Source organism: Hippocampus bargibanti, linkage group LG20 (assembly GCF_051943395.1).
Source record: "Hippocampus bargibanti isolate YZ-2025 linkage group LG20, ASM5194339v1, whole genome shotgun sequence".
Lineage (NCBI taxonomy): Eukaryota > Metazoa > Chordata > Actinopteri > Syngnathiformes > Syngnathidae > Hippocampus > Hippocampus bargibanti.
Window position 1 is genome coordinate 9,260,169 of NC_142753.1, and position 27,022 is coordinate 9,287,190.

Genomic DNA, 27,022 nt, shown 5'->3' on the forward strand with positions numbered 1-27,022 from the left:
CCTTACTATCCATGGTCGTTTTTTTCGGCTAAAAACACCATACTATACATGGTTGTTTTTTTGGGCTAAAAACGCCTTACTATACATGGTTGTTTTTTTTTTCGGCTAAAAACGCCTTACTATACATGGTCGTTTTTTTCGGCTAAAAACGCCTTACTATACATGGTTGTTTTTTTCGGCTAAAAACGCCTTACTATACATGGTCGTTTTTTTCGGCTAAAAACGCCTTACTATACATGGTCGTTTTTTTGTTTTTTTGGGCTAAAAATGCCTTACTATACATGGTTGTTTTTTTCGGCTAAAAACGCCTTACTATACATGGTCGTTTTTATCGTCTAAAAACGCCTTACTATACATGGTCGTTTTTATCGTCTAAAAACGCCTTACTATACATGGTCGTTTTTTGGGCTAAAAATGCCATACTATACATGGTTGTTTTTTTCGGCTAAAAACGCCTTACTATACATGGTCATTTTTTTGGGCTAAAAACGCCTTACTATACATGGTCGTTTTTCCCGCTAAAAACGCCTTACTATACATGGTCGTTTTTATCGTCTAAAAACGCCTTACTATACATGGTCGTTTTTCCCGCTAAAAACGCCTTACTATACATGGTCGTTTTTATCGTCTAAAAACGCCTTACTATACATGGTCGTTTTTTGGGCTAAAAATGCCTTACTATACATGGTTGTTTTTTTTTTTCAGCTAAAAACGCCTTACTATACATGGTCGTTTTTTCCACTAAAAACGCCTTACTACACATGGTTGTTTTTTTCGGCTAAAAACGCCTTACTATACATGGTGGTTTTTTTCGGCTAAAAACGCCTTACTATACATGGTCGTTTTTTTCGGCTAAAAACGCCTTACTATACATGGTCGTTTTTTTGGGCTAAAAACGCCTTACTATACATGGTCGTTTTTTCCGGCTAAAAACGCCTTACTATACATGGTCGTTTTTTCCACTAAAAACGCCTTACTATACATGGTCGTTTTTTCCACTAAAAACGCCTTACTATACATGGTTGTTTTTTTGGGCTAAAAACGCCTTACTATACATGGTTGTTTTTTTCAGCTAAAAATGCCTTACTATACATGGTCCTTTTTTTGGGGCAAAAAAACGCCTTACTATACATGGTCGTTTTTTTCCACTAAAAACGCCTTACTATACATGGTTGTTTTTTTCGGCTAAAAACGCCATACTATACATGGTCTTTTTTTTGAGCTAAAAATGCCTTACTATACATGGTCGTTTTTTGGGCTAAAAACGCCTTACTATACATGGTTGTTTTTTTGGGCTAAAAACGCCTTACTATACATGGTCCTTTTTTTGGGGCAAAAAAACGCCTTACTATACATGGTCGTTTTTTTGGGCTAAAAACGCCTTACTATACATGGTTGTTTTTTTCAGCTAAAAACGCCTTACTATACATGGTCGTTTTTTTGGGCTAAAAACGCCTTACTATACATGGTTGTTTTTTTCAGCTAAAAACGCCTTAGTATACATGGTCGTTTTTTGGGCAAAAAAACGCCTTACTATACATGGTCGTTTTTTTGGGCTAAAAACGCCTTACTATACATGGTCGTTTTTTTGGGCTAAAAACGCCTTACTATACATGGTTGTTTTTTTCGGCTAAAAACGCCTTAGTATACATGGTCGTTTTTTGGGCTAAAAATGTCTTACTATACATGGTTGTTTTTTTCGGCTAAAACGCCATACTATACATGGTCGTTTTTTTGGGCTAAAAACGCCTTACTATACATGGTCCTTTTTTGGGGCTAAAAACGCCTTATTATACATGGTTGTTTTTTTCGGCTAAAAACGCCTTACTATACATGGTCGTTTTTTTAATGCTAAAAACGCCTTATGATACATGGTCGTTTTTTAATAACTCTAAGAAAGCCTTTAATAGTCACATAATGGGGAAATGTGCAAAAATGCCTGGTATTGAACCAGGGACCTTTGAGATGAAAAGCATTCGCTCTACCACTGAGCTACATGACCATTTTAACAGATTAAAAACGCCTTACTATACATGGTCGTTTTTTTTTGGCCTAAAAACGCCATACTATACATGGTCATTTCTTACGCTAAAAACGCCTTACTATACATGGTCGTTTTTTCCACTAAAAATGCCTTACTATACATGGTCGTTTTTTTGGGCTAAAAACGCCTTACTATACATGGTCCTTTTTTTGGGGCAAAAAAATGCCTTACTATACATGGTTGTTTTTTGGGCTAAAAATGCCTTACTATACATGGTCGTTTTTTCCGGCTAAAAACGCCATACTATAAATCGGCGTTTTTTTTGGGGGGGCTAAAAATGCCTTCCTATACATGGTCGTTTTTTTGGGCTAAAAACGCCTTACTATACATGGTTGTTTGTTCCGCTAAAAACGCCTTACTATACATGGTCGTTTTTTGGGCTAAAAATGCCTTACTATACATGGTTGTTTTTTCCGCATCAAAAACACCTTACTAAACATGGTCGTTTTTTGGGCTAAAAATGCCTTACTATACATGGTTGTTTTTACCAGCTAAAAATGCCTTACTATACATGGTCGTTTTTTTGGGCTAAAAATGCCTTACTATACATGGTTGTTTCTTGGGCTAAAAACGCCTTACTATACATGGTCGTTTTTTCGGCTAAAAACGCCTTACTATACATGGTTGTTTTTTTTGGGCTAAAAATGCCTTACTATACATGGTTGTTTCTTGGGCTAAAAATGCCTTACTATACATGGTCGTTTTTTCGGCTAAAAACGCCTTACTATACATGGTCGTTTTTTCCCGGCTAAAAACGCCTTACTATACATGGTCGTTTTTTTGAGCTAAAAATGCCTTACTATACATGGTCGTTTTTTCCACTAAAAATGCCTTACTATACATGGTTGTTTTTTTTTGGCTAAAAACGCCTTACTATACATGGTCGTTTTTTCGGCTAAAAACGCCTTACTATACATGGTCGTTTTTTTCGGCTAAAAACGCCTTACTATACATGGTCGTTTTTTCGGCTAAAAACGCCTTACTATACATGGTCGTTTTTTTGGGCTAAAAACGCCTTACTATACATGGTCTTTTTTTGGGCTAAAAATGCCTTACTATACATGGTCGTTTTTTCCGGCTAAAAACGCCTTACTATACATGGTCGTTTTTTCCACTAAACATGCCTTACTATACATGGTTGTTTTTTTTGGCTAAAAACGCCTTACTATACATGGTCGTTTTTTTCGGCTAAAAACGCCTTACTATACATGGTCGTTTTTTTCGGCTAAAAACGCCTTACTATACATGGTCGTTTTTTTTCGGCTAAAAACGCCTTACTATACATGGTCGTTTTTTTCGGCTAAAAACGCCTTACTATACATGGTTGTTTTTTTTGGGCTAAAAACGCCTTACTATACATGGTCGTTTTTTTCGGCTAAAAACGCCTTACTATACATGGTCGTTTTTTTCGGCTAAAAACGCCTTACTATACATGGTTGTTTTTTTCGGCTAAAAACGCCTTACTATACATGGTCGTTTTTTTCGGCTAAAAACGCCTTACTATACATGGTTGTTTTTTTCGGCTAAAAACGCCTTACTATACATGGTCGTTTTTTTGGGCTAAAAACGCCTTACTATACATGGTCGTTTTTTTGGGCTAAAAATGCCTTACTATACATGGTTGTTTTTTTCGGCTAAAAACGCCTTACTATACATGGTCGTTTTTTTCGGCTAAAAACGCCTTACTATACATGGTCGTTTTTTTCGGCTAAAAACGCCTTACTATACATGGTTGTTTTTTTGGGCTAAAAACGCCTTACTATACATGGTTGTTTTTTTGGGCTAAAAACGCCTTACTATACATGGTCGTTTTTTTGGGCTAAAAACGCCTTACTATACATGGTCGTTTTTTCCGGCTAAAAACGCCTTACTATACATGGTCGTTTTTTTCGGCTAAAAACGCCTTACTATACATGGTTGTTTTTTTGGGCTAAAAACGCCTTACTATACATGGTTGTTTTTTTGGGCTAAAAACGCCTTACTATACATGGTCGTTTTTTTGGGCTAAAAATGCCTTACTATACATGGTCGTTTTTTTCGGCTAAAAACGCCTTACTATACATGGTCGTTTTTTTCGGCTAAAAACTTAAACATGGTCGTTTTTTTCGGCTAAAAACGCCTTACTATACATGGTTGTTTTTTTTTGGCTAAAAACGCCTTACTAAACATGGTCGTTTTTTTGGCTAAAAACGCCTTACTATACATGGTCGTTTTTTCCCGGCTAAAAACGCCTTACTATACATGGTTGTTTTTTCCGCCTAAAAACGCCTTACTAAACATGGTCGTTTTTTGGGCTAAAAACGTCTTACTAAACATGGTCGTTTTTTTGGGCTAAAAACGCCTTACTATACATGGTTGTTTTTTTCGGCTAAAAACGCCTTACTATACATGGTCGTTTTTTTCGGCTAAAAACGCCTTACTATACATGGTCGTTTTTTTCGGCTAAAAACGCCTTACTATACATGGTTGTTTTTTTCAGCTAAAAACGCCTTACTATACATGGTCGTTTTTTTGGGCTAAAAATGCCTTACTATACATGGTCGTTTTTTCCCGCTAAAAACGCCTTACTATACATGGTCGTTTTTTCGGCTAAAAACGCCTTACTATACATGGTTGTTTTTTTCGGCTAAAAACGCCTTACTATACATGGTTGTTTTTTTCGGCTAAAAACGCCTTACTATACATGGTCGTTTTTTTGGGCTAAAAACGCCTTACTATACATGGTCGTTTTTACCGCTAAAAATGCCTTACTATACATGGTTGTTTTTTCCGGCTAAAAACGCCTTACTAAACATGGTCGTTTTTTTGGGCTGAAAACGCCTTACTATACATGGTTGTTTTTTCGGCTAAAAACGCCTTACTATACATGGTCGTTTTTTTGGGCTAAAAACGCCTTACTATACATGGTCGTTTTTTCATCTAAAAACGCCTTACTAGACATGGTCGTTTTTTCAGCTAAAAACGCCTTACTATACATGGTCGTTTTTTCCACTAAAAATGCCTTACTATCCATGGTTGTTTTTTTTGGCTAAAAACGCCTTACTATACATGGTCGTTTTTTTGGGCTAAAAATGCCTTACTATACATGGTCGTTTTTTCCGGCTAAAAACGCCTTACTATACATGGTTGTTTTTTTCGGCTAAAAACGCCTTACTATACATGGTCGTTTTTTTGGGCTAAAAACGCCTTACTATACATGGTCGTTTTTACCGCTAAAAATGCCTTACTATACATGGTTGTTTTTTCCGCCTAAAAACGCCTGACTAAACATGGTCGTTTTTTGGGCTAAAAATGCCTTACTAAACATGTTCGTTTTATTTCGGCTAAAAACGCCTTACTATACATGGTCCTTTTTTTGGGTTAAAATGCCTTATTATACATGGTCTTTTTTGGGTTAAAAACGCCTTATTATACATGGTCTTTTTTGGGGTAAAAACACCTTACCATACATGATCTTTTTTTGGGTTAAAAACACCTTACTATACATGGTCTTTTTTGGGCTAAAAATGCCTTACTATACATGGTCTTTTTTTGGGCTAAAAATGCCTAACTATACATGGTCGTTTCTTTCACCTAAAAATGCCTTACTAAACTTACATGGTCGTTTTTTGGGCTAAAAACGCCTTACTATAGATGGTCTTTTTTTTTTTTTTGCTAAAAAGCCTTACTATACATGGGCTTTATTTTCGGCTAAAAATGCCTTCAAAAACATGGTGTTTTTTTGGGCTAAAATGCCTTATTATACATGGTCTTTTTTTAGCCTACAATACATTAGTATACAGGGTCTTTTTTTCCAACTAAATATGCCTTACTATATACTTATATATACTATACTTTACGTGGTCATTTTTTGGGGGGTAAAAACACCTTACTATACACGTTGAAGTTTTTTCCGGGCCAAAGACGCCTTACTATACATGGTAGTTTGTTTGGGGGTAAAAATAGCTTACTGTACATGGTCGTTCTTTTGGGGGGTACAAACGCCTTACTATACATGATCTTTTTTTCGGGTAATTTATATATACACACACACACACACACACATACTCATTTACATACATATGTGACGGGTGACAACGGTGACCGTCTTGAGCTCCACGTTGCCGCCTTCTTAATAATAGCAGATGCGTGGATGTGTCTTTTTCTTTCTTTGATTGCTGCAAAACAGTATGGCAGAATGGATAGATGAAGTCGCACGAATTACGTCTCAAAAATGACAAGTGACTTCCCAGGTAGCTCTGCAGTTGCAAATCATTGCACATAACAAAACAGAATGAACAACGCGTGATCGTATTTTGGTTATTTACAAAAAACGGAAATGCAATACAAGTTCAGTTATTTACATGATGTCACTGAACGCATCACATGCGCAGGTGTAACGGGTGCGATGATGGGGGCAGCAGCAAACTGCCGACACGCCATTGACACACAGCCAAATGAAAAACGACACAAGCAACGATATACAGTAAAACCGAAATGAAACAATAATTACCTGCAACACAGTTTGGCAGAAAGGATAGGTGAAGTCGCAAGGGTTTCATCCTGGAAATGACTGCGCAACAGAAAAGCACTATAAGCTCAACTGCGAGTGAGTTCCACTCGACAAAACTTAAACACCGGTACAAAAAGTAATGTGGACTCGGAAGGAATCGTGAGACTAACTAGATACACCACATAGTAGAAAAGGGGAATTTACAAGTGAATCTAGCCCACCTGAGACGTTGTACTCACCATGCGACTTCCCAGGTAGCTGTCTGTGTGAGCGACGGGGGAAACGTTGGTGTCGTACTCTATGGCGTTGCGTCACTTCCGGCATAATGTAATAATCTTAAACCATGACTCCGTTACACATACAGTACATATATGTTCGTGTGCATGTTCCACTCACAGACAAAAAAACCCATTTCTAAATAGTTTGCTTTTACGGCTTAGTCAAAAATGATCCCGACCCCTGAACAGGAAAAACCTCACCGAATGCAAAATAAATTTTTCCATCTCCAGCTTCCCTCACTCTTTTCAGTCCTCCTCGTTCCCCTAAATTTATTTTATTTCGGTTTGTTGGTGTGCCGCAATCCAATTCTTCTGCCGTGGAATATCAACCGTTACTGTTTATTCGGTCATCTTGAATATACTACTCTTTAATTAAATCTTCCCTCGAACGGGACTCTCCGAAGTCTTGACAGGACTGCATTTAGTGGTTTGAGTTGTCCACTAGGTGGCAGTGTTCACATGCGAATGACTGAACGCATATCAGACTACTCAGCGTTGGCGTTTTTTTTTAATAAGCATCCTCTAAATATCTTTGAATGACGAGAAAATGTTGCTTGAATTCACCTTATACTTGCCGTCAGTTTACAAGTAACCTATTGTGGACAAATTTGTGCTCACGCTTACCTCTCTGAAGCGCGGAAGGAATGAGAGTAAAACAGTGCCACCTATTGGATCTTTTCAACATTACGCCGACTGAAAAAGGGTCGTTCTGGTGCCAAAAGCTTTTGGACAAACACAAGGTTGTTGATTTGCAAGGCATCGAAACAAAATGTACTCAACACAGAATGTCATCTTATTCGGTGAGAAATTACATTTAAAAAGACAAAAAGTATGCAAATGAAATAGCCACAAACGTGACTATTTGAGAATAATGTCAAGGGAAAGCCCCATTTTTTACACCCATCAGGAAAAACGCCATGTCAAAACAAAATATAATAAAAGCATTAGCGTAAAAGCAAATTTCTAAATATGGAGTTCTGATCTCCATTTTTTTGGTTACAACCGTCAAATTTGGACTCGTCCCATTTGTATTCTGCCATATTGTTGGGACTTTGCTCCTTGTGTGATACCGAAACAGCATCGATTGACCAGAAAACAAATGTGATTGTGTTTCTCCTGATGAACTGGGGAGAGAAAAAGACAAAAACGGAACTCTGACCTACCCCACCCCACTTTCAATGTCTAGTTATCCCCCGCCTCCAACCCCACCCTATGCAGTTCGCAAGACGACAAGCTAATGACAGAAGACAGCAAAATATGAGTCAATGAAAGGCATGCGAGCTCACTCGCTCAACTTGAGCGCCCCCTGCAGGAGGGGAGGCTAAATTTAATAACGCCCCGACTTCTTTACATTGTGTTGCTTTGCCGCTTTGAAGGCGGAGCAGCAAAAAAAAATGTACAATTAAGATATTTTATGAAGGCAGGGCGGGATGAGGTGGGGTGGGGTATGGTAAGGATTGTAAAAAGTCACATTCATTCCATCCATCACAAAATCTCAAAGCCCTCCATACAAGAATTATTGCAGTCACTGATCTAGTTGCTTTTATAGAAATAAAAAAAAAAAAAACACATCCATTACATAAAGAAATTTTGATTCTGTATATTAAAAAAATCACGACAATATATTATACACATTTGACATTATCTTTACACAACAGTTACACATTCGGCCAATTGGTTTGAAAATGATTCGAAAAAAAAGGAAGCGACGACGATCAAGAAAGGGAATTCAAAAGAGTGGGTGACGTTCCTCCATACCGTGTACGTTCGTGTGTACACGTGGGCAAGAACAAGGCCAGAACGTTCCTCGCTTCACGTTCGCCAAGGAGGAAAAATCACATCAATCAACGCCCCCCCGCCCTTTCTAAACCTACTTCTCTTCTCCACCCCATCATGCGCACTGAAGATCACATCGTTCGTGTACCACAAAAATGTTTTAATGGACACAAACCAACAGAGCAGCCCAACGTCTCATCGCACATTCAAGTACAAAGTAAAAAAAAAACAAAAAAAAATTGGGAGAAAAGAAGAAAGACAAAATGTCCACCCCTCTCAAAGATAATGGATAACAGTTCTCCGGAATCAGAATTTGACACTTCGCCTTCCTCGCCACACGGGGGTGCTCTTAATGAGAAAAAAAAAACCGCAAGAGCCCACATAAATCCACACCTGGGGTGCTCTTCATTGTTTGTCAGGGGTTTCTTTGCATTCTATTTTTTTTTTCTCCCCAAAGGAGAGTTCATCGGGGTTACTTTTTTTGGACTTTTTTGCCTTTTTTCAGGATCAGCTTGTTCTTCACAAAGCCTCGCTTCCTCTTGGCCGTCTGAAATGAGCAAATACAACGCAGCACATTCATTGATTAATCCAATGGAACCTCCCTCAACCCATCAATAAACATCAATAGTGCATACCTCAACTTGACTGAAACGGAAACAATTTGGTAAAGTAGTTAAATTACCGTATTTTCTGCACTGTAAGGCGCACCTAATTTTTTTTTAAAGCTGGCCATGCGCCTCATAATCCGGTGCACTTTATGTATGTAATATGTTTTAAAATGTCATTCATTGAAGATGCTCCTTATGTATGGAAAAGAATTTTAAATGTCACTCTTAAAGGTGCGCCTTATAATCCAGAACATATGGTAACTCATTCGCTTGCCGGGGTGCCGCTAAAGCGCTTGTCAGACCTCTGGCAATATTTTTCCCTCCCAAGCGCGGACATCATTTGCCTTTTGTCCATATTAGCACTTTGTTAGAGCTTAAGCTGTTGTGAAAGTGCTATATAAATCAATATGTACGTATTCTATTGTATTTTGTACACCTGCCCCCATTTCAAGCTCAGATAACTACAGACCGATATAACTTAAAGGCTACGTTCCTCATCAAGTGCTTAATGCTGATGAAACCGGCCACTCCATTCCATCAAGCTATCAGCGACATTCACAAAGGTAAATAAAACCACTTTATTATATAGTACGGTTCATTTCTTTAATTATAATACCATAGCACATTTATTATACGTAAAATAAGGTATATTTTGTGTAGTTTTAAGGCTCAGAAAATTAGAATGTTAGAAAATTAGATGTTTTATGGGGACCTGGGAACGGATTATTCTCATTTTAATGGTTTCCTATGGGAAATTAATTTTTGTGATACACACTTTTCACCTTACACACTCTGTCTGGGAACCAATTAAGTTTATAAGCCAAGTTATCACTGTATCTCTTTTTTTCTGATGAAAGAAGAGAGTCTAATGTTTCTTACGCTGTACTGAATGTTTATGAAGTCCTAAAACTCAATATTCTGTGGGTCCTGAAATTCGAGTGACAATAACAAAAACCCTGGCGCTGGAGTGGACGCATTTTTGCACATCGTCTGGCAGTGAACGAGTTAATGGCAAGTCTCAAAAGTGATCTCTTGGTACCTTTTTGGACGTGTACTTCTGTTTAGGTGCGACGCTGCGCGGCTTGCGGTCGAGCGGCTCCCTGTTGCCAAGGTTCTTGACCTTGTAGATTCGAACCAACCAGTGCTCGGAGGTGAAGGCCTCCTCCAGGTGCTTGAATTTGATATCCTTGTTACCGATCTCGGCGTTGCGCGTCCGGTCGAAGCCCGGCGGCGTTCGAAAGTCCAGCTGGGAGATTGAGGAAAGGTAGTCAGAAAAAAAAAAAAACACAGCATCCCATCAAAAAATAATGAGATTGATGATAATTTCCAATTCTTGTTGCACATAACCGCAACTCATTAACTAACAGAGGCACTGAAATGGATCAGGTGGAAATATTGAGGCCGTCCGTCCGTGCACAAGTTAACAAAAAAGTGGATTATGTTGTCATGGCGGTGCAAAATTTTAACTCACTTGCATTTCGCCAAATCGATAGTAGGACATCTTGTACATGAGGCAGTTGAGCAAAGTGGGTGAACCGGCCTTGTCCACTCGGAATTCTCCCTGAGGGGTGAAGTAGTCACTCTCCTGCAAGATATTTGAAAGGAGGGAAAAAAAAAAAAAAAACATAAAAATTGGGTGATTTTGTGTGTTGGTCAGGATTTTTAGAGGCTAAGGACCAAAATATTCTAACAAAAAAAAATAAATACAAATACTCGATGTACGCTCTCCAACTTACAAACAAGATACATTCCAAATGGTCATTCGTAAGGTGAATTTGTTCATAAGTTGCTTCAGTGCTATATTTTGTATGGAATGCATGTTTAAGGCTTATATAAGTAACCTGTATTCGTTTGTACTAAAGAAATAAACATTTAATAAAATATATGCACATGTACGACTGAAGAGAATACTACATATACTACTAACAAAAATGTTTGTATCTACCGTTCATAACTCGAATGTCCGTAAGTAGGGAAGTGTATGTATACTGTAGCTCAAGCTGATCAGATTCCATATTTGAAAATGTTCTGTCATTTAACTCAATTGTTATTTGAATTTTATTTTGAAATAAGGCATTTTGGACACAACATAGAGCTTGTGTATTACTACTATCTTTCTGACTCCTTTATTTCATGTATACGATACAGACGTTCCCCTACTTACGAACATTCAAGTTACGAACAAGGGTACATACAAAACTTTTTTTGGAGTAACATATGTAGTATTCTCTCCAGTTGTACATGTACATATCTTTATAGAGCATATATTTTATTAAATGTTTATTATTCAGTACAAAGCAATACAGATTACTTATACAAGCCTTAAACATAGTTATGTAAATCTTAAATATACCTATACAGTAAAGTCTCGTTCTATCGATATCGTATATATCGATAGTCCCGGTTATATCGATACTATTTCTATGCACGCACGGAGAAAATTACATGCAAACAGGGTCGGATATATCGATAGTCCCGGTTATATCGATATTTTTTCGGACTCCCTTGAATATCGATATAACGAGACTTTACTGTATAAGCCTTAAACATACATTCCGTACAAAATACAGCACTGAAGCAACTTTCCAACAAATTCACCTTATGAACGACCATTCGGAACGCATCTTGTTTGTAAGTTGGGGAGTGTCTGTAGTTGTCTATGTAAGCGCATTGTTACGGTTTCAGCTGTTGTTAAAACGCTATATAAATCATATATGTATTGCATTGTCAATAAAAATACATTTCAAATGGTTGCTAAATCACTTCAAAAAAAGTGTCTCTATCGTTTATACTCAATCTAGCGGCTCTGTGTGGCTATTGGGTTCCCGTTAGTGTTCCGCTAGCTAACTTAAGTAGCTAACAGTCGACACTTGGATGGTGTTGTAGCTGCTGTGTAAACTTAAGGAGATGATGGCCATATAAACGGATTATTACTTTGTGGTGGTCGGGGGTTTGAGTCGCTGCATTTTATTTTTGGACGTGTTGAAACGCGCTCGCCGATTCCGTTCACCGTCGCGGGCATCAGTAAATGCCGGACGCTAAATTCCGTTGACGGGCGAGCCGCCCACTTACCCTGATGTCTTTTGGGTGCTCCCCTTCCGCTATTCTCACCATCCACAAGAACTTGTTGATGTCGTCTCCCGAGTAGCCGATGACGCCGCCGAAAATAATCAGCACGTAGTCCACGTCTAGCGACCGCATGATCTTGTAGGCTGCGCTTTCGTTGGAAGACATGGCCTTGCCCACCTAAAATGCGGAAAAAAGTCACTTTTAAGCGATTGGAAATGCAACCTCCTTGTGAAAGCCATGCCATGGTCTTGAACTCATTCACTGCCAGATGATATTTGTCATTGTCACTCAAATTCCAGGGCCCACAAAATACAGAGTTTTAGGACTACATAAACATTCAATGCAGCATAAGAAACCCAAGACCAGGGGTGTCAGTCATTTTTTGCCGCGGGCCACATTGTAGTTATGGTTTCCTCTCGAGGGCCGTTATGAATTTGGGGAACCCATTAGAATGTTTAAATCCCTTCAAATATTACATATAGAGCACACAGCAAATTAATGAATAACTCGTTTTCAAATCTGAAGTCAAGAATAATGACTTTTATTGTGGTTGACATCCAAAAATATGACATTTTGGCTCAGATTTTAGCAATCATCATGGAATTTAACAAGTTTGATTTGCTTTCGCGGGCCGAAAAAAATGATGTGGCGGGCTGGATTTGGCCCGCGGGCCTTGACTTTGACACCTGTGCCCTAGACTCTTCTTTCATCAGGAGTGTGTAAAAGAGATTGACGACTTTGTCAGACGAGTACAGGTTTTTTATTGACATTTGGAACACATCTTGGGATAGCCATAAATTGACTAAAAATTAACCGAAATAACTGCAACTCTGGTGAATGGTCTTCCATAATATGAATAATGCGTGGTTGTAATTTGAAAAAAATACCTTTTTAATGAAAGCCGCAATTGAAATTGTCATGGGTACGCATCTTTTTGGGTCACCCTGTATTTGGGTCAGCCACCCTCCTTTCAAGCTCATATAACTTAATATATAATTTATGAAATAACTTTTTTTCTGATGAAAGAAGAGAGTCTAAGGTTTCTTGTGCTGCATTGCTTGTTAATGTAGTCCTAAAACTCAATATTCTGTGGGTCCTGGAATTCAAGTGACAATGACAAAAAGCCTGCCACTGGAGTGGACACATTTTTGCACATGGTCTGGCAGTGAATGAGTTAATTAAAAAAAACACCAAAAATTATAAATAAATCACTGTGGCGTTTGAGAATCATCCGTTGGATGGCGAGAAAGATCATTTCTTTGCCAGCATTAAAAAGGCAAGTTGAATTGAAGCCAAAGAGCTCACCAGCGCTATGTGACTGTTGTTCCACGTGTTGTTGTCCACGAGGGTCGTCCTGTTAGCCATCCCGGCAATTTGATAGCCGTAATCCCACCACGACATGACGCGCGCATGCTCGTCCGTGTTCTGCCTCAGCCAGTAGTAGGCCTCCCTGAAGTCGTCCAGGATGTTACGTGACCTGACAAGAAAAAAAGGTGTGAGGAAGCCGTCAATGAAAACAGAAGGGCTAATTGGGCCAAAATGGCACGGAATACATTCTTTAATCGATTGCAAACATGTATGCTTTCCTCTTCAGAACTATTTGAATCATATTCATAACTGGAGGTGTAACAAGACAGCATCTTCTCTGATCTGAAGCCATTGTTTTTGACGGGACTTTCTGAAAATGCCCAATTTGCAGCTCATTTTTTTGCAGATTTTGGACACTTTAAGTCATTTTTATTGGTGTTTTGCATTTGAATAAAAATATCATAATGCGTGTTTTGGGTATTTTAGATGCTATAAAACGTTTTTCTGATGTCAGTTAGGAAACAAAAAAAGTGACGTCGGTTGTCCTTTAATGATAAAGTAGACCCGATTACCGGTTACGCGCTGCAGATGGAACACGGAGACTTCACGACACCTCGCTTGCGTGTGTTTGTAAAGTTTGTCGCGAGCGATTTGCAAAGACACAAACGCATTTACGTGGCCTAGAAACTCGACAAAAAATAAGTAGCCGTATCAAAGCGTGCGCTATCACGCATGCATCAATATTTCAACAAAATGTCAGATGAAATATGCATGTCGCGTCTTGGTTGCTCTTTGTGGAGCCTTCTGCTTTTTTATTTTATTTTTTCCTCCCCTTCTAAGTCAGAACTACAGTGAGACCTCAACTTACAAACACCTCAACTTACAAACTTACAAACGTCAAATTTATGAAAATTAAACCTTATAATAAGCACTATTTTCATAATACACACCCACCACTGGCGGAGTGATTTTCGGCGGAAGCACACGACCGAACAGCACCAGAGGTTAAGTTACCAACAGTCCTGATGGAAGGTGACTCTCCTTCCATAAGCCATTAACGACCATCAAAAAGGTAAATAAAACTATTTTACAGCACAGTTTATTTCTTTAATTACAGTCGTCATGTAATGCGCCTCTCTCTCCAAACAGCAATTCCCTTTGACCTCCAACGCCATTCCATCAAGCCATAAATGACCATCACAAATGTAAATAAAGTGACTTTATGATACAATGCAGTGTATTTCTTTCATTACAATACAATAGCACATTTATTATACGTAGAATAAGGTATGTTGTGTGTAGTTTTAAGGCTTATTTAGTTGAAAAGTATATTTTATGGAAACCCGGGAACGGATTATTCCCATTTTAATGGTTTCCTATGGGATTTTTTTTTTTGAGATACACACTTTTCACCTTACACACTCTGTCTGGGAACCAATTAAGTTCGTAAGTTGAGGTCTCACTGTACCTCCGATTTATCTCCTTCGGCTATTCTTGCCGCCTTTGTCAAAATGACGCAAATGTGGCTCCTACCCGTCGTGGTTGTAGGAGGCCAGCACCACGCTGGGGCTGGAGTAAGCATTGCTGGTGACCCAAGTGCAGTGGACGGCAAACATCATCAGGAGCATTAACATCAGCATGGTGACGATGGACTTGATGTTAGGACCCAGGCCTTCTTCCGATTTCTCCTGCTCGGACACGTGCTTGCGCACCTTGCCAGCCTGGGAAAGAAGAAAAATTGTTTCAATATTGAAAAGAGAGAAAAAGAATGCCGCCGTTTGTCTATTTAGGGGTTTTGACAGGAAGTCCAAGATGGCGTCTCAGTAGGCGGCTGTCAGTAAGTGTTCCCACAGGCCGAATATGCCAGCACCGATTTTGATTTGGGAGGAATGTCAGTGACATTTGACTGTCATCGCTGGACAGCTTCTGAGGCGATTTTGCGTTGTTGTTGTGCCGGCAATGGGCAGCATTTTCACAGCGATGCTCACGTGGAACTGTCGCGGCTTGGAATTGAAGCGGATTTACGTGGGAGATGAGATGAGAGACAATCTCTTCCGGTCAATGGATGCTACAGCTTCGTGTTTGCTTTCAACATTTAGCTTGTAGCAGACGTGCACCTTCCACCTCTGATCCACTGGTGAAAAGGACGCTTTTTAACCTCGAACTGCTTCATGCAACAAAGAGGCTGCAAAAAGTACTAAAGATTGAATGACTGTGTTTTTGTGTTGTCATATTTGTTATTTTGTTTTTGTGACATCAAGAAGGCGCCGCAAGAGTGGCTGTCTTTACAGCAGCTCCTGTATTTTGTTTTTTGACTTCTTCCTTTCCTTTCCTCTTCCTTTCATCACTTTGCTGCTGTGAAATGTAAATTTCTCCACTGCGAGACTAATAAAGGCTAATCCAATCCAATTCATTCAAATTCCATTCCACTTTGGAAAAAAATATTGACGTACGCGTGGCGTCAAGCTTTGTCCAAGGATAGTAAATTGCGAATAAAGCTGATCGAAACAGTCCATTCATTGCTTGGGGAAAGAGCATCAAATAGCTGCAGTTGAATCATGGCTGAATCACAGGTTTGCCGAAACGGCTCCAAAATATTGGTGGGTTGCAGAGATTAAGGTTGAACGTCTGCCAGCCTTCCTGAAGTTTCTTGCATGCCATTATGGGCATCGGGGGGATTGCCAAAACAGCCATACAAAATGGAAACGCATCATGAAAAAAATATATCCTAGATGCTGAAATTGTAATCAAACCTTATCATAGAGATTCCCCGAATTCCTCTTGTCATCCTCATCGCTGCTATCTTCGGCGGGGGGTTTCTCTCGCTTGGTGTCATCTCCCATATAGTGTTCAAAGACGCTGGAGAAAGCCACGGCAGAGAGCATGCACACCACCGGCGTTAGCGTCAGCATGAGACGCACCATCACGCCGGCGAAGTACACCGCGCTGATGGCATATAGGGCCACTAGCGGGGAAGGAAGAAAAAAAAAAAAGAAAGCGGACACAGGCTCAGTTAATCAGTCTTTTCTCATTGCCCACATGACACGGCCCTGAATGGAAAACACGCCAGTGGCTTTTTCGTCCTTGAAAAGCCACCGAACGGGCTCAATAAGCGAGGGGGTCGATCAATAGTAATAATCGGCTGAGTAAGTTGTCGGAGAAGCAGCTGAAGGACTGCTTCTTCCATTGCTGAAAAACGTTGACATATTTACCTTATTTAGAAAAAATGTGAATGTTTTTGTATTTGTGAAAAAAACGTGAATGAAAACACAAACTGGACTCTTGTACAGTAAATAGCACAGTCACCTTATGACGATAATGCAAAAGTTACATACATCCATATACTTTTCTTATATCCTCATATTCGCACTATGTACAGTTTGTGTTTCTTTTAATCGTTTCACCCCCCCAATCCCCTTTCAATTGCTGCTGCGGACTGCAAATGTCCTTATTGTGGGACTATTAAAGGCTTTCTGATTCTGAAGATGCGCCTTATATATGGAAAAATTTTGAAAATACACCATTCATTGGGGGTGCGCCTTATACATCGGAAAATACGGTACTTTTGTGTTCCAATCAATTCAGCCTTCCGTTCCCATAATTCAAGTTGTCAGTTCTGTGTAAAGGCTGATCATTTATATCGTCATGGACAGCATTTTATTGAGGGGAAAAAAATAAGATGGCTACTTGGATAGTCATAGGACCATCAGTTTACTTATGGTGTCCCTCAAGGTATGGAGTTCGGTCCCCTTCTCTTCCAAAAATGAAAATAATGTCATGTTTTTTTTTTGATCTGATCCAACGAGATTCATTTATTTCATGACTATCCATCGAGTGGTAAAATATGTGAAAAATATGCCAATTCAAGTCGAGCCCAAACAGGACTTACCAAACACTCGCTCATCATTTATGTTCTTGATGCAGAACCAAAGGCCCGCCGGGAAGGTGCACACCAGGATGTGAAGGTCGAAGAAGAAGGAGACCCACGTTGTCGGCTGGTGCTCCGACACCGAGGCGATAATGGGGATGTGGATCTTGGCGTAGCTAAGGGGAAATTTGCAAGGACAGGCGTGAGATATTTGAGTAATTCTGTCGTACATTCTCGAGAATAATAAAGTGGAAAGATTTAAGGCTCTTCCTTAGGATTTCTTAGTCTTTGCTCATTTATTTATCACGCCATTTAACCATACAAGTTTTAAAGGAAGGGGGGGAAGATTTGTATCGGCCTCTAAAGGAAAGAAATGTGACATGGCGTCAATAAGCAACTAGGGGGAAGAACCAAATGTCACACACGTCTGTCATTTGGAGATGACAGGATGAGTGCTTGCTATGCTTCTCTCGTCGTGGCACAAAAACATCCCCTAAAAGGTCTGAGGTAAAAACACGCCGCAAAAAAAAAGGAGTTTGAGACCCTGGCTCCGTTTTAACTCATTCACTAATTAATTCTGGAATTGAAAATATGACGTAGAGAGCTATTCCTGAATTTTGATCATTTTTTTTTCATGTTTGGGTGCCGATAAAGCCTGGACATGGCCTCGGGCAATGGTTTTCCCTTTCCACAAGGGGGCAGCATTTCCCTTTTTTTCCATATTAGTGCTTTGTTCCAGCTTCAGCTGCTGTTCAAGCGCTGTATGAACCAATATGTATGTATCGCATTGTATTTTGGACAGCCGCCCTCATTTCAAGCTCATATAACTCCGGACCCATATAATTTAGGAATTAACTCGCAGTACTCGGAAAATAGCGTGCAATGCAAGGTATAACGTACAGCATTTCTGTCTGACCATTAAAAGTAGGGGAGCATCTGCATAAATCAATCTGCATGTATTATATAGTATTTTGTACAACCGTCCCTATTTCAAGCTCATATAACACCAGAACCATATAATTTAGCAATTAACACTTTTTTTCTAATGAAAAAAGAGAGTCTTAGGTTGTATTAAATGTTTATGTAGTCCTAAAACCCGATATTTTGTGGGTCCTGGAATTCAAGGGACAATGACAAAAACCCTGGCACTGGAGTGGACACATTTGTGCAGGTGTGGCAGTGAATGAGTTAACAAAACACGAGCACGTAGTGATATGTCAAGTTTCCAAGGCGTGTGCCGATTAAACCGGTGAAACAATTTGCGAAGCATGGTTTGAGGCGAGAGTTAATACTTTTGGACATGCCCATTCAACATTTAGCTTGTAGCAAACGTGCACATTCCCCCATGAAGTCCCTGATCCATCGGTGAAAATGAGGCTTTGTTGCTCTCCCCTTTCATCGAAAACTGCTTCATACATCAGAGGGTGCAGAAAGTGTAAATGACCGTCTGGGTTCTTTATATTGTGTCACATTATTTGTAATTATGTTTTTTTTGGGGGAGGTTTTGACTTCAAGATGGCGCCGCGAGAGTGGCTGCCTTTACAGCAGCTCCTGTATTTTGATTTTGCTGCTGTGAAATGTACATTTCTCCACTGTGAAACAAATAAAGGCTCATCTAACATAATCTAATGCTATGAAACTCTTCAGTCGTTTAGTATACATTGGCGGAACTTACCCAGTGTCCCAGAGTGAGTAGAAACGCCCGCTCCATGGAGCGATGTATCCTGAAGAGAAGGAGAAAAAAATGAAGTTGTAGTTGTGAAAATAGATATACTGTAGTACTATAGTGTATGTGATCAGAATGTTCCAGCGAGCCACGTTGGTACATTCCGGTTGACACAAGGCAAGAGGCGGCCGTCCGCACTGGGCATTTTGAGTTGCGACTGCCAATTTGGCTGGCGGCTTGCCGTCCCTGCGGCCAAATATGACTTCCACCCAATGCGCTTTTCTACTCTGGCTCAATCGAAGCGTTCTGCCGTGTGGCCAAGTTCCATTTCCAAAAGTCCGCACGCTTTCCAAAAGCAGAAAACATAAGCACCTGCTACTTTTTAAGAGACCTGACAGCACAGGTGTCAAAGTCAAGGCCCGCGGGCCAAATCCGGCCCGCCACATCATTTTTTTTCGGCCCGCGAAAGCAAATCAAACTTGTTAAATTCCATGATGATTGCTAAAATCTGAGCCAAAATGTCATATTTTTGGATGTCAACCACAATAAAAGTCATTATTCTTGACTTCAGATTTGAAAACGAGTTATTCATTAATTTGCTGTGTGCTCTATATGTCATATTTGAAGGGATTTAAACATACGTTCCCCAATTCATAACGGCCCTCGAGAGGAAACCATAACTACAATGTGGCCTGCGGCAAAAAATGACTTTGACACCTCTGCCTTACAGGGATCTGTTATGAATTTTGTCATGAACATCACGGGATATCTGACATGCTGCATTTACCTGTCCAAACGTCTACAAACGTGAAATCACACTGTCGTTTTTTTCTCCCCTTTTTCTTTGTCTGAGCAACCAAGCGTGGTTCAGCGCACAGATTGAATTCGGCACCTTGAGTGAAAAGCCGCCTGGTGCTTTCAATCTTGATTCTTAGGAGTGGATTGATAGTCGCGTGTCACATGTTACACAACAGGAAGACAATTTAAAAAGGAGAGAAAATGATATACAGTAAAGTCTCGTTATATCGATATTCTCGGGAGTCGGAAAAAATATCGATATAACCGGACTATCCATATATCCGATCCTGCCGCATGTAAATTTTCTCCTTGCGTTCATAGAAATAGTATCGTAATAAGCAGTACTATCGATATAACCAGACTTTACTGTATATCTCTTGGACAACCCTTTGTGTCCTATTTTAAACCTACAAATGGTTAAGCTACACATTTTTGCTGAGAGAAAAAAAGGGTGTGGGGGATTAGGAAAGCTCACATGTGATCATGGGTCTCCTGATGCTAAGAATGTGTCGACGCTCGTTGTCTTGACAACTTCATGAATAGAATTCTCTTATTTGGAAACATAAGAGGAAGCGTTTACGCTGGCAAATTAAGGCACAAGGCATTTCAGATGTGCATACATCTCGGAAGCTTTGATCTGGAATATATTAACAGCTTGGAAATGTTGCTTGGGGGTTAGGAGAGGTGGGAGGGCGGTGGTTGTGGTCGTATATCTGCACAACCAACTCCCGCCCGTGCGAGAGAGAGAACACAAACGAGCTCTGCTGCATATTTTAAAATGCAACATTTTTTTTTCTCCAACCCATTTGAAAACTGTGACTTACTTGTTTTATATATTTTCATAATACAGTGATACCTCAGCATACAAACTTAATTGGTTCCCAGAAAGTGTGTGTAAGGCAAAAAGTTCGTCTGCCAAACATTTTTTTTCCCATAAGAAACCATTAAAAATGAGAATAATCTGTTGCCAGTCCCAATAAAACATAATTTTCTACTTAATAAGCCTTAAAACTACACCAAATAATACCTTATTTTATGCATAACAAATGTGCTATTGTATTGTAATTAAAGAAATAAACGAACGAATAAATGAATGAATAAACAAACAAATAAAGGAATTAAAAAATGAATGAATAAAGAAATTAATGAATAAATGAATAAACGCATAAAAGAATACATGAATAAATGAATAAAGGAATACATGAATGAATAAATGAGTGAATAAAGTAACAAATAAATGAACTAATGAATGAATAACTAAATGAATAAATGAATAAATTAACAAATAAATGAACAAATGAATTAATAAATAAACGAATAATTAAATGAATAAATGAATAAATGACTAAATGCATAAATGAATAAATAAATGAATGAATAAATTACTAAATGAATGAATAAAAAATGAATAAAAGAATGACTAAAAGAATAAATAAAAGAATAAATGAACGAATAAACATACAAAAAAAAAAAACAAATAAATAAGGGATCTAATGCGGTCCACATTTTTGCCATAACCGGACGTCACAATCATACCTGTGTACGTGAGATATATCACGGTAAGGAAGACCACACCGGCGGCAAGCGAAACGCCCAGGAAGAAGAGCGTTTGGAATTCTTGTCTGGTCAGTCTGTCTCTCAAGTATTGCAGGAAGGCATACGCTTGGAGTAGTGCAAACACACCTGCGAGAAAGAATTTTTTTAAAAAATGACGATTTTGAAATGTCTGGAAGTATAAATACCGTCTGAGTTTCATATTATGACATTCAGCGTCCTGTTTTTGACATCTGGAAAATTCCAGCATTCTTTGTAGATCAACCACGTCACTGTATTGGTTGGTATATCTTCCGCCACCTAGCGCAGATCCCGCCCTTTTCTGCAGCGGAGCCCCGGAAGGTTTCTTGGAAAGCAAAATTCAACGCCACTCTCCCCCGTGGATGGGGGAGTGAGTGGGGTAGGGTATGTGTGTGTGTGTGCGCGCACCATCCTAACAAATCAACAGCTCAGCCACTCTACTGCCGTTTCCCGCGGTGCTCGCTAAATGCCACCACCAGATGTGAGCAGCTGCTACACGGGCAACAAAAAAGACGCAGGAAGGAGCAGCCAAAAAAAAAAAGGGTAGTGGTAGACAGATTCAGCGTTGAGCAGTTTACAAATTCTTGACTTCATTGTTTGAAAAACATTAACTCATTCACTGCCATTCCCGAATTTATTAATTTGAGTAAAAATGACAAAAACCTTGGCAGTGGAGTGGACACATTTTTGCACATGGTCTGGCAGCGAATGAGTTAACATGCATCAACTTCAGCAACAACAAACGAACGTTGAAAAAAAAAAAGGCAATAGCCTTTTCAACGCACTAACCAAACATAATAAAATAGGGCTGATTCTGCAGCATTACGCCGCATTCAAATCAACGGCGTCATTAAATCTAAGTAAGGAGGCCATTAAGGGCTGAGCGGGTAGTAGATTAGATCGGGACCATTAATCGGGATATTTCTAACGCCACAGTGCACGCAAATGTATGTTGACGGTGTAAAAAGTCACCCAGGGCACTTTGGTTTGAAAATAATTTCATTTTGTTGCTTTCGTGGTGTACCTTGAACACATGAGGTGGTGGCAAATTGAGAGTCCCGTCCCCCCCCAACATGCGCAAAACTTGATCGAGTACCATTCCGCTAAAGTATCAGTTGCAAGATGGTGGAATGTTGAGTATTTTTTTTTCCTCACACAAGGTTTATATATATATATATATATATATATATATACACACAGTAAAGTCTCGTTATATCGATATTCAAGGGAGTCCGAAAAAATATCGATATAACCAGGACTATCGATATATCAGACCCTGTTTGCATGTAATTTTCTCAGTGCGTGCATAGAAATAGTATCGATATAACCGGGACTATCGATATATCCGATATCGATATAACGAGACTTTACTGTATATATATATATATACACACACACACACACACACACACACACACACACACACACGTGCGATATTAATTCATTTTCTAAGGCATAACTTTATGTTCTAATGTTATTGTAGCATATTTGTGTATTCAAAATGAAATATATGTCGAATTTCTCCATTATTTTTGTATGTAATTTTGTAGTAATATCGGACCTTTCTGTCCTGATTAAATAATAAAACTCAATGAATGATACAAAACTTTATTTTGGTATAATAGGCCTAATCTAGAGGGCTTTGTCTTTCATATAAGCCATTTCTGATTCCAATAGATCAAACTATAAGTCAAGTTATTTATTAGTTGTTCCTACAACTTGGATAAGCGACAAGACCTTTGTCAGGGACTGTATATACACATATACATACATATTCTATATATATTTATATATTGTATAATAATAATAATTGTATAATATATCGATTAAATAATATATTTATAATAATTACAACAGTTTTTTCAAATATATAAAATACGTTTTTACATAACACTGCAGCATATACAAATATGCCCCTAGATGGGTGGAACGTTCTCACAGTCCTTGTCTGAACAATCCACCTATAATTAAAATTATTGGAATATTTTAGCTTCAAAGAAATCAACTAAACATACATATACTGGCCAAACAACTCGTGAGTACTTCTTTGCTATCGGCAATACGTTAGTGCACCCGACAAGCAAGCTTTGCTTGGAACGGCAGCGTGCTTGCCTAAAACTCAATGCCCCTCGAAACAAAATCGATCATCGATTGCAGACGTTTTCTAGTTGATTTTAATTTTTTTAATGTGCTACGCCATCGTCAAGAGGACAACGCTTCTCAATGGACACGTTGTTATGCGGATTGGCTATGTTATTTCAGATTTTTTTTTTTTTTTGTACGCCTGTTATGTGTCGGCTCGGATCTGGCCCCTGCACTTACTAGCAAAAAAAAAAAAAAAACAAAAAAAAACAATCGATTTGACTTACCAGCAGCAGCCATATGCTCACTGGTCCTAATGGGCTGAAAGCCGACAAATGGAATCTGCATCGATAGCACGAGACCAACAATGTAGAAGGTGCTGTAAGCTGGAGAGAGATAAGCACAGGGGGCAAAAAAATAAAAAAAATAAATAAAAATAAGGCACCAAACCACAAACTCATTCTCTGAAAGGGACATCAATGGTACACAAAATTCAACAAATGTAGAATCAAGTCTGCTTTAACCCTTAAAGGACAACCGACGCCTCGGGACAAGTTGTGTCCATAATTTGTAAAATGGCTTCTATGAATTCTATTTTACAAAGATTCCACCGCATATAGCTATATTTTACGTTTTAAGACTCGTGCTGAATATTCCGGAAGTCTTGTTTTTGAGTTGGTGACGACTCAGTACGTGACGTCACTGAAGGAACGCCCCTGACCGAAAAAAAGGACACATTGTATGTAGCAGTCCTTCCGTCACGTCAATGCTTGTTTGGTCTGAAAACCTCGTATTGCGCCAGAAGAGGGCGTCCAAGCTCCACGTGAGGAATTTATCAGCCTGTGGAAACGGGCTGATTCATTCCTTACAGCAGCTCGGCGGCCATCTTGTGCATTTTCTGGGACGCTACATTGCAGTCCTGACGGCTCGAATTGATACGCAAGTACTTCTTTAATGGATTGCAAACATGTATGCTTTTTTCTTCAGAACTATTTGAATCATATTCACAACAGGATGTGTAACAAGAAAGCATCTTCTCCGAATCTGAAGCCATTGTTTTGATTCTCCAGCAATGCAAGATGTCTTGGCGTGACGTCACGAACTGGGGGCGGGACTTTCTGAAAATGCCCAATTCGCAGCTCAATTTTTGGCAGATTTTGGACACTTGAAGTCATTTTTATTGGTGTTTTGCATTTGACTAAAAATATCAGCCTGCCTGTTTTGGGTATTTTAGATGCTATAAAACGTTTTTCTGATGTCAGTTAGGAAACAAAAAAAGTGAAGTCGGTTGTCCTTTAAGAGGGACATCGGCCATGACTGTGAACAGCTTCTCATGTTACATATTATACATTTTTGATGATTTTGATGAATTTAAAGCTAAACGATAATGACACAGGGGCAGGTGGTCTCATTTCAAATTGATATCCAGAAGCAGCTGCTTGTAGATATCAATTTGAAATTTGAGCTTCTGCTGCAAGAAGATTCTTTTCTTCCATTTTACATTCCCGTGTCAAACCGAGTGTAACCCTCAAGCCGCTCCCCGGCACCGTACCGATGTAGACTCGTCGGCTGTAACGTTGCATCAGCAGCAGCACAAACACGTGGAGGGGGATCAGGTTGATGATAAACACGTAGCCTCCCCATGCAGACACCTGGAAGACAGTGTGTTCAAATGCGGTTAGTTTAAGTCATTCACTGACAGTCACGACTTTATTCGGGAATTAAACATGCGCCATTCCCACGTTTGTTTTTGTTTTGGGTGCAGATACAGCACTGGCCATTGCCTCTGGTAATGTTTTTTCCTTCCACAAGTGGGCAGCATTTGCCTTTTGTCCATGTTAGCGCTTTGTTCCAGCTTCAACGGTTGTTAAAGCGCTATATAAACCAATATGTATTACATTGTATGTATTTTGGACAGCCGCCCTCATTTCAAGCTCATATAATTCCAAACCCATATAATTTAGGAATTAACTCGTTTTTTTCTGATGAAACAAGAGTGTAAGGTTTTTTTTAACGCTGCATAGAATGTTTGTGTAGTCCGAAAACTCAATATTCTGTGGGTCCTGAAATTCGAGTGACAATGACAAAAACCCTGGCACTGGAGTGGACACAGTTTATCTGGCTAGCTATCTATTCACTTTCGAGCTGACTAGCTATCTAACTAGGTATCTGTTGGCTATTGATTGGCTAGCTAGCGAGCTTTCTATCTATTTGAGTTACTTCCGGGTTGAATGAACGCTGACGCGTGAAAAACGAGCAGGCCGGCGCGAATCCGGTTGCACCCACGCCCTCGCACGACAGCGAAAAGCAGAATTGTTGCATAGCCACGAGCATGGTTATGGTCGCTTGTCCTGTCCATCGTGGGGGGGAAGATTGCCGCTTTGATGATCCCTTTCATTATCTCGCCATTTTTTTAATCGCCGTTTCCCATAAGAGGCTGATATCAAGGCCGAAGATCTCGTTCCATCTTTGTCACATTCGGTTACGTGTTAAGTGCAAAAAAACCATAGCCATGCGTCAACATAGGTCGGCAGGATTGTAACAAAAAATGAATACATTAAAGAAAGCATCCCAAATTTGATTCTATGCTGTTGCTCCATGATCAAAAACTTTTTTGGTTGTTGCCAGGGCAACTGTATCAACAACAGTGGGTGGGCTGCAGATAAGTACACAGACTTCGAAACAATCCGCATGATGAAATCTCACACACACATGCCCTAAAATTTGAAGCACCGGAATTGATGAGTCTTGCCACACCCTCAAATCTCTCCTTTCTATTGATTCTGTCATATATCAATCGGACGCCATGGCAGTTGTCATTTGTTTCATTGGATGATTGCTTGAATAATCCAGCCTGAGAAATTACATGCAAGTTCCTCCACCACGCCTCCTGCCAAAAAGGCATACTCGCCCTCTCTCGGAACTATGCACACAATTTATCACGAAAGGGGAGCAAAATGGGCCTGGGATAATCTGTTGTATCACTTCTCTTGCTGGATGTTTGATGGGAAAGGCGGCTTTTTTTTGTCATTATGTTCATCAGCAAGCATCGGTCCACCAAGTGAGACCAAAAAGGACAACGTGCGACTGTCATTTTGACCTGACTTGAGGTCATTGAGTTGAAAAACTAAGTTTTCAAAAATTCAACCCAAGGCGTGTGTGAGGTTGGTTGCACAAAGAGCAGCAGCAAATCGGTAAAAAAAGTAAAAAAAAAAACCAGCTGCAGCCACAGGGTCAAAATGTCTGCAAGGCGACATTTGTGTGGAAACGCTACTTACCATATAAAAATAGCAGAGGCAACAGCCAATTGTCCAAAACACAGAGCCCGTCTTCACAGATTTCACCTGGGGAAAGACGAATAGATTACAAAAAGTGTTTGCCACATCAGGAAGTTCAAGATCGCAAAGTACATTTCCAAAGGAGGTAAGCCAAAGAGCAAAACATGGTTGCCGAAGTTC

At 39.5% G+C, this 27,022-nt stretch overlaps 1 protein-coding gene and 1 long non-coding RNA gene across 2 annotated transcripts in view; both read right to left on the reverse strand.

Annotated features, from left to right (window-relative positions):
* Positions 1-6,846, reverse strand: part of LOC148883073 (uncharacterized) — a 13,220-nt gene extending 6,374 nt beyond the window's left edge. The window contains exons 1-3 of the long non-coding RNA XR_016118569.1: positions 6,776-6,846; positions 6,537-6,596; positions 6,104-6,201 (exon numbers count right to left, since the gene is read on the reverse strand). This is a non-coding gene — a long non-coding RNA (uncharacterized LOC148883073). The remainder of the gene's footprint in view (positions 1-6,103; positions 6,202-6,536; positions 6,597-6,775) is intronic.
* A 1,253-nt stretch (positions 6,847-8,099) lies between these two features.
* The window catches only part of stt3b (STT3 oligosaccharyltransferase complex catalytic subunit B), a 29,465-nt gene continuing 10,542 nt past the window's right edge, over positions 8,100-27,022 (reverse strand). The window contains exons 4-16 of the mRNA XM_089023608.1: positions 26,843-26,908; positions 25,117-25,216; positions 23,852-23,950; positions 21,444-21,590; positions 19,119-19,167; positions 17,465-17,619; positions 16,329-16,540; positions 15,109-15,296; positions 13,573-13,744; positions 12,271-12,444; positions 10,670-10,783; positions 10,238-10,444; positions 8,100-9,137 (exon numbers count right to left, since the gene is read on the reverse strand). Of these exons, the coding sequence (XP_088879734.1) occupies positions 9,063-9,137; positions 10,238-10,444; positions 10,670-10,783; positions 12,271-12,444; positions 13,573-13,744; positions 15,109-15,296; positions 16,329-16,540; positions 17,465-17,619; positions 19,119-19,167; positions 21,444-21,590; positions 23,852-23,950; positions 25,117-25,216; positions 26,843-26,908 (1,758 nt within the window). The 3' untranslated portion in view covers positions 8,100-9,062. The remainder of the gene's footprint in view (positions 9,138-10,237; positions 10,445-10,669; positions 10,784-12,270; positions 12,445-13,572; positions 13,745-15,108; positions 15,297-16,328; positions 16,541-17,464; positions 17,620-19,118; positions 19,168-21,443; positions 21,591-23,851; positions 23,951-25,116; positions 25,217-26,842; positions 26,909-27,022) is intronic.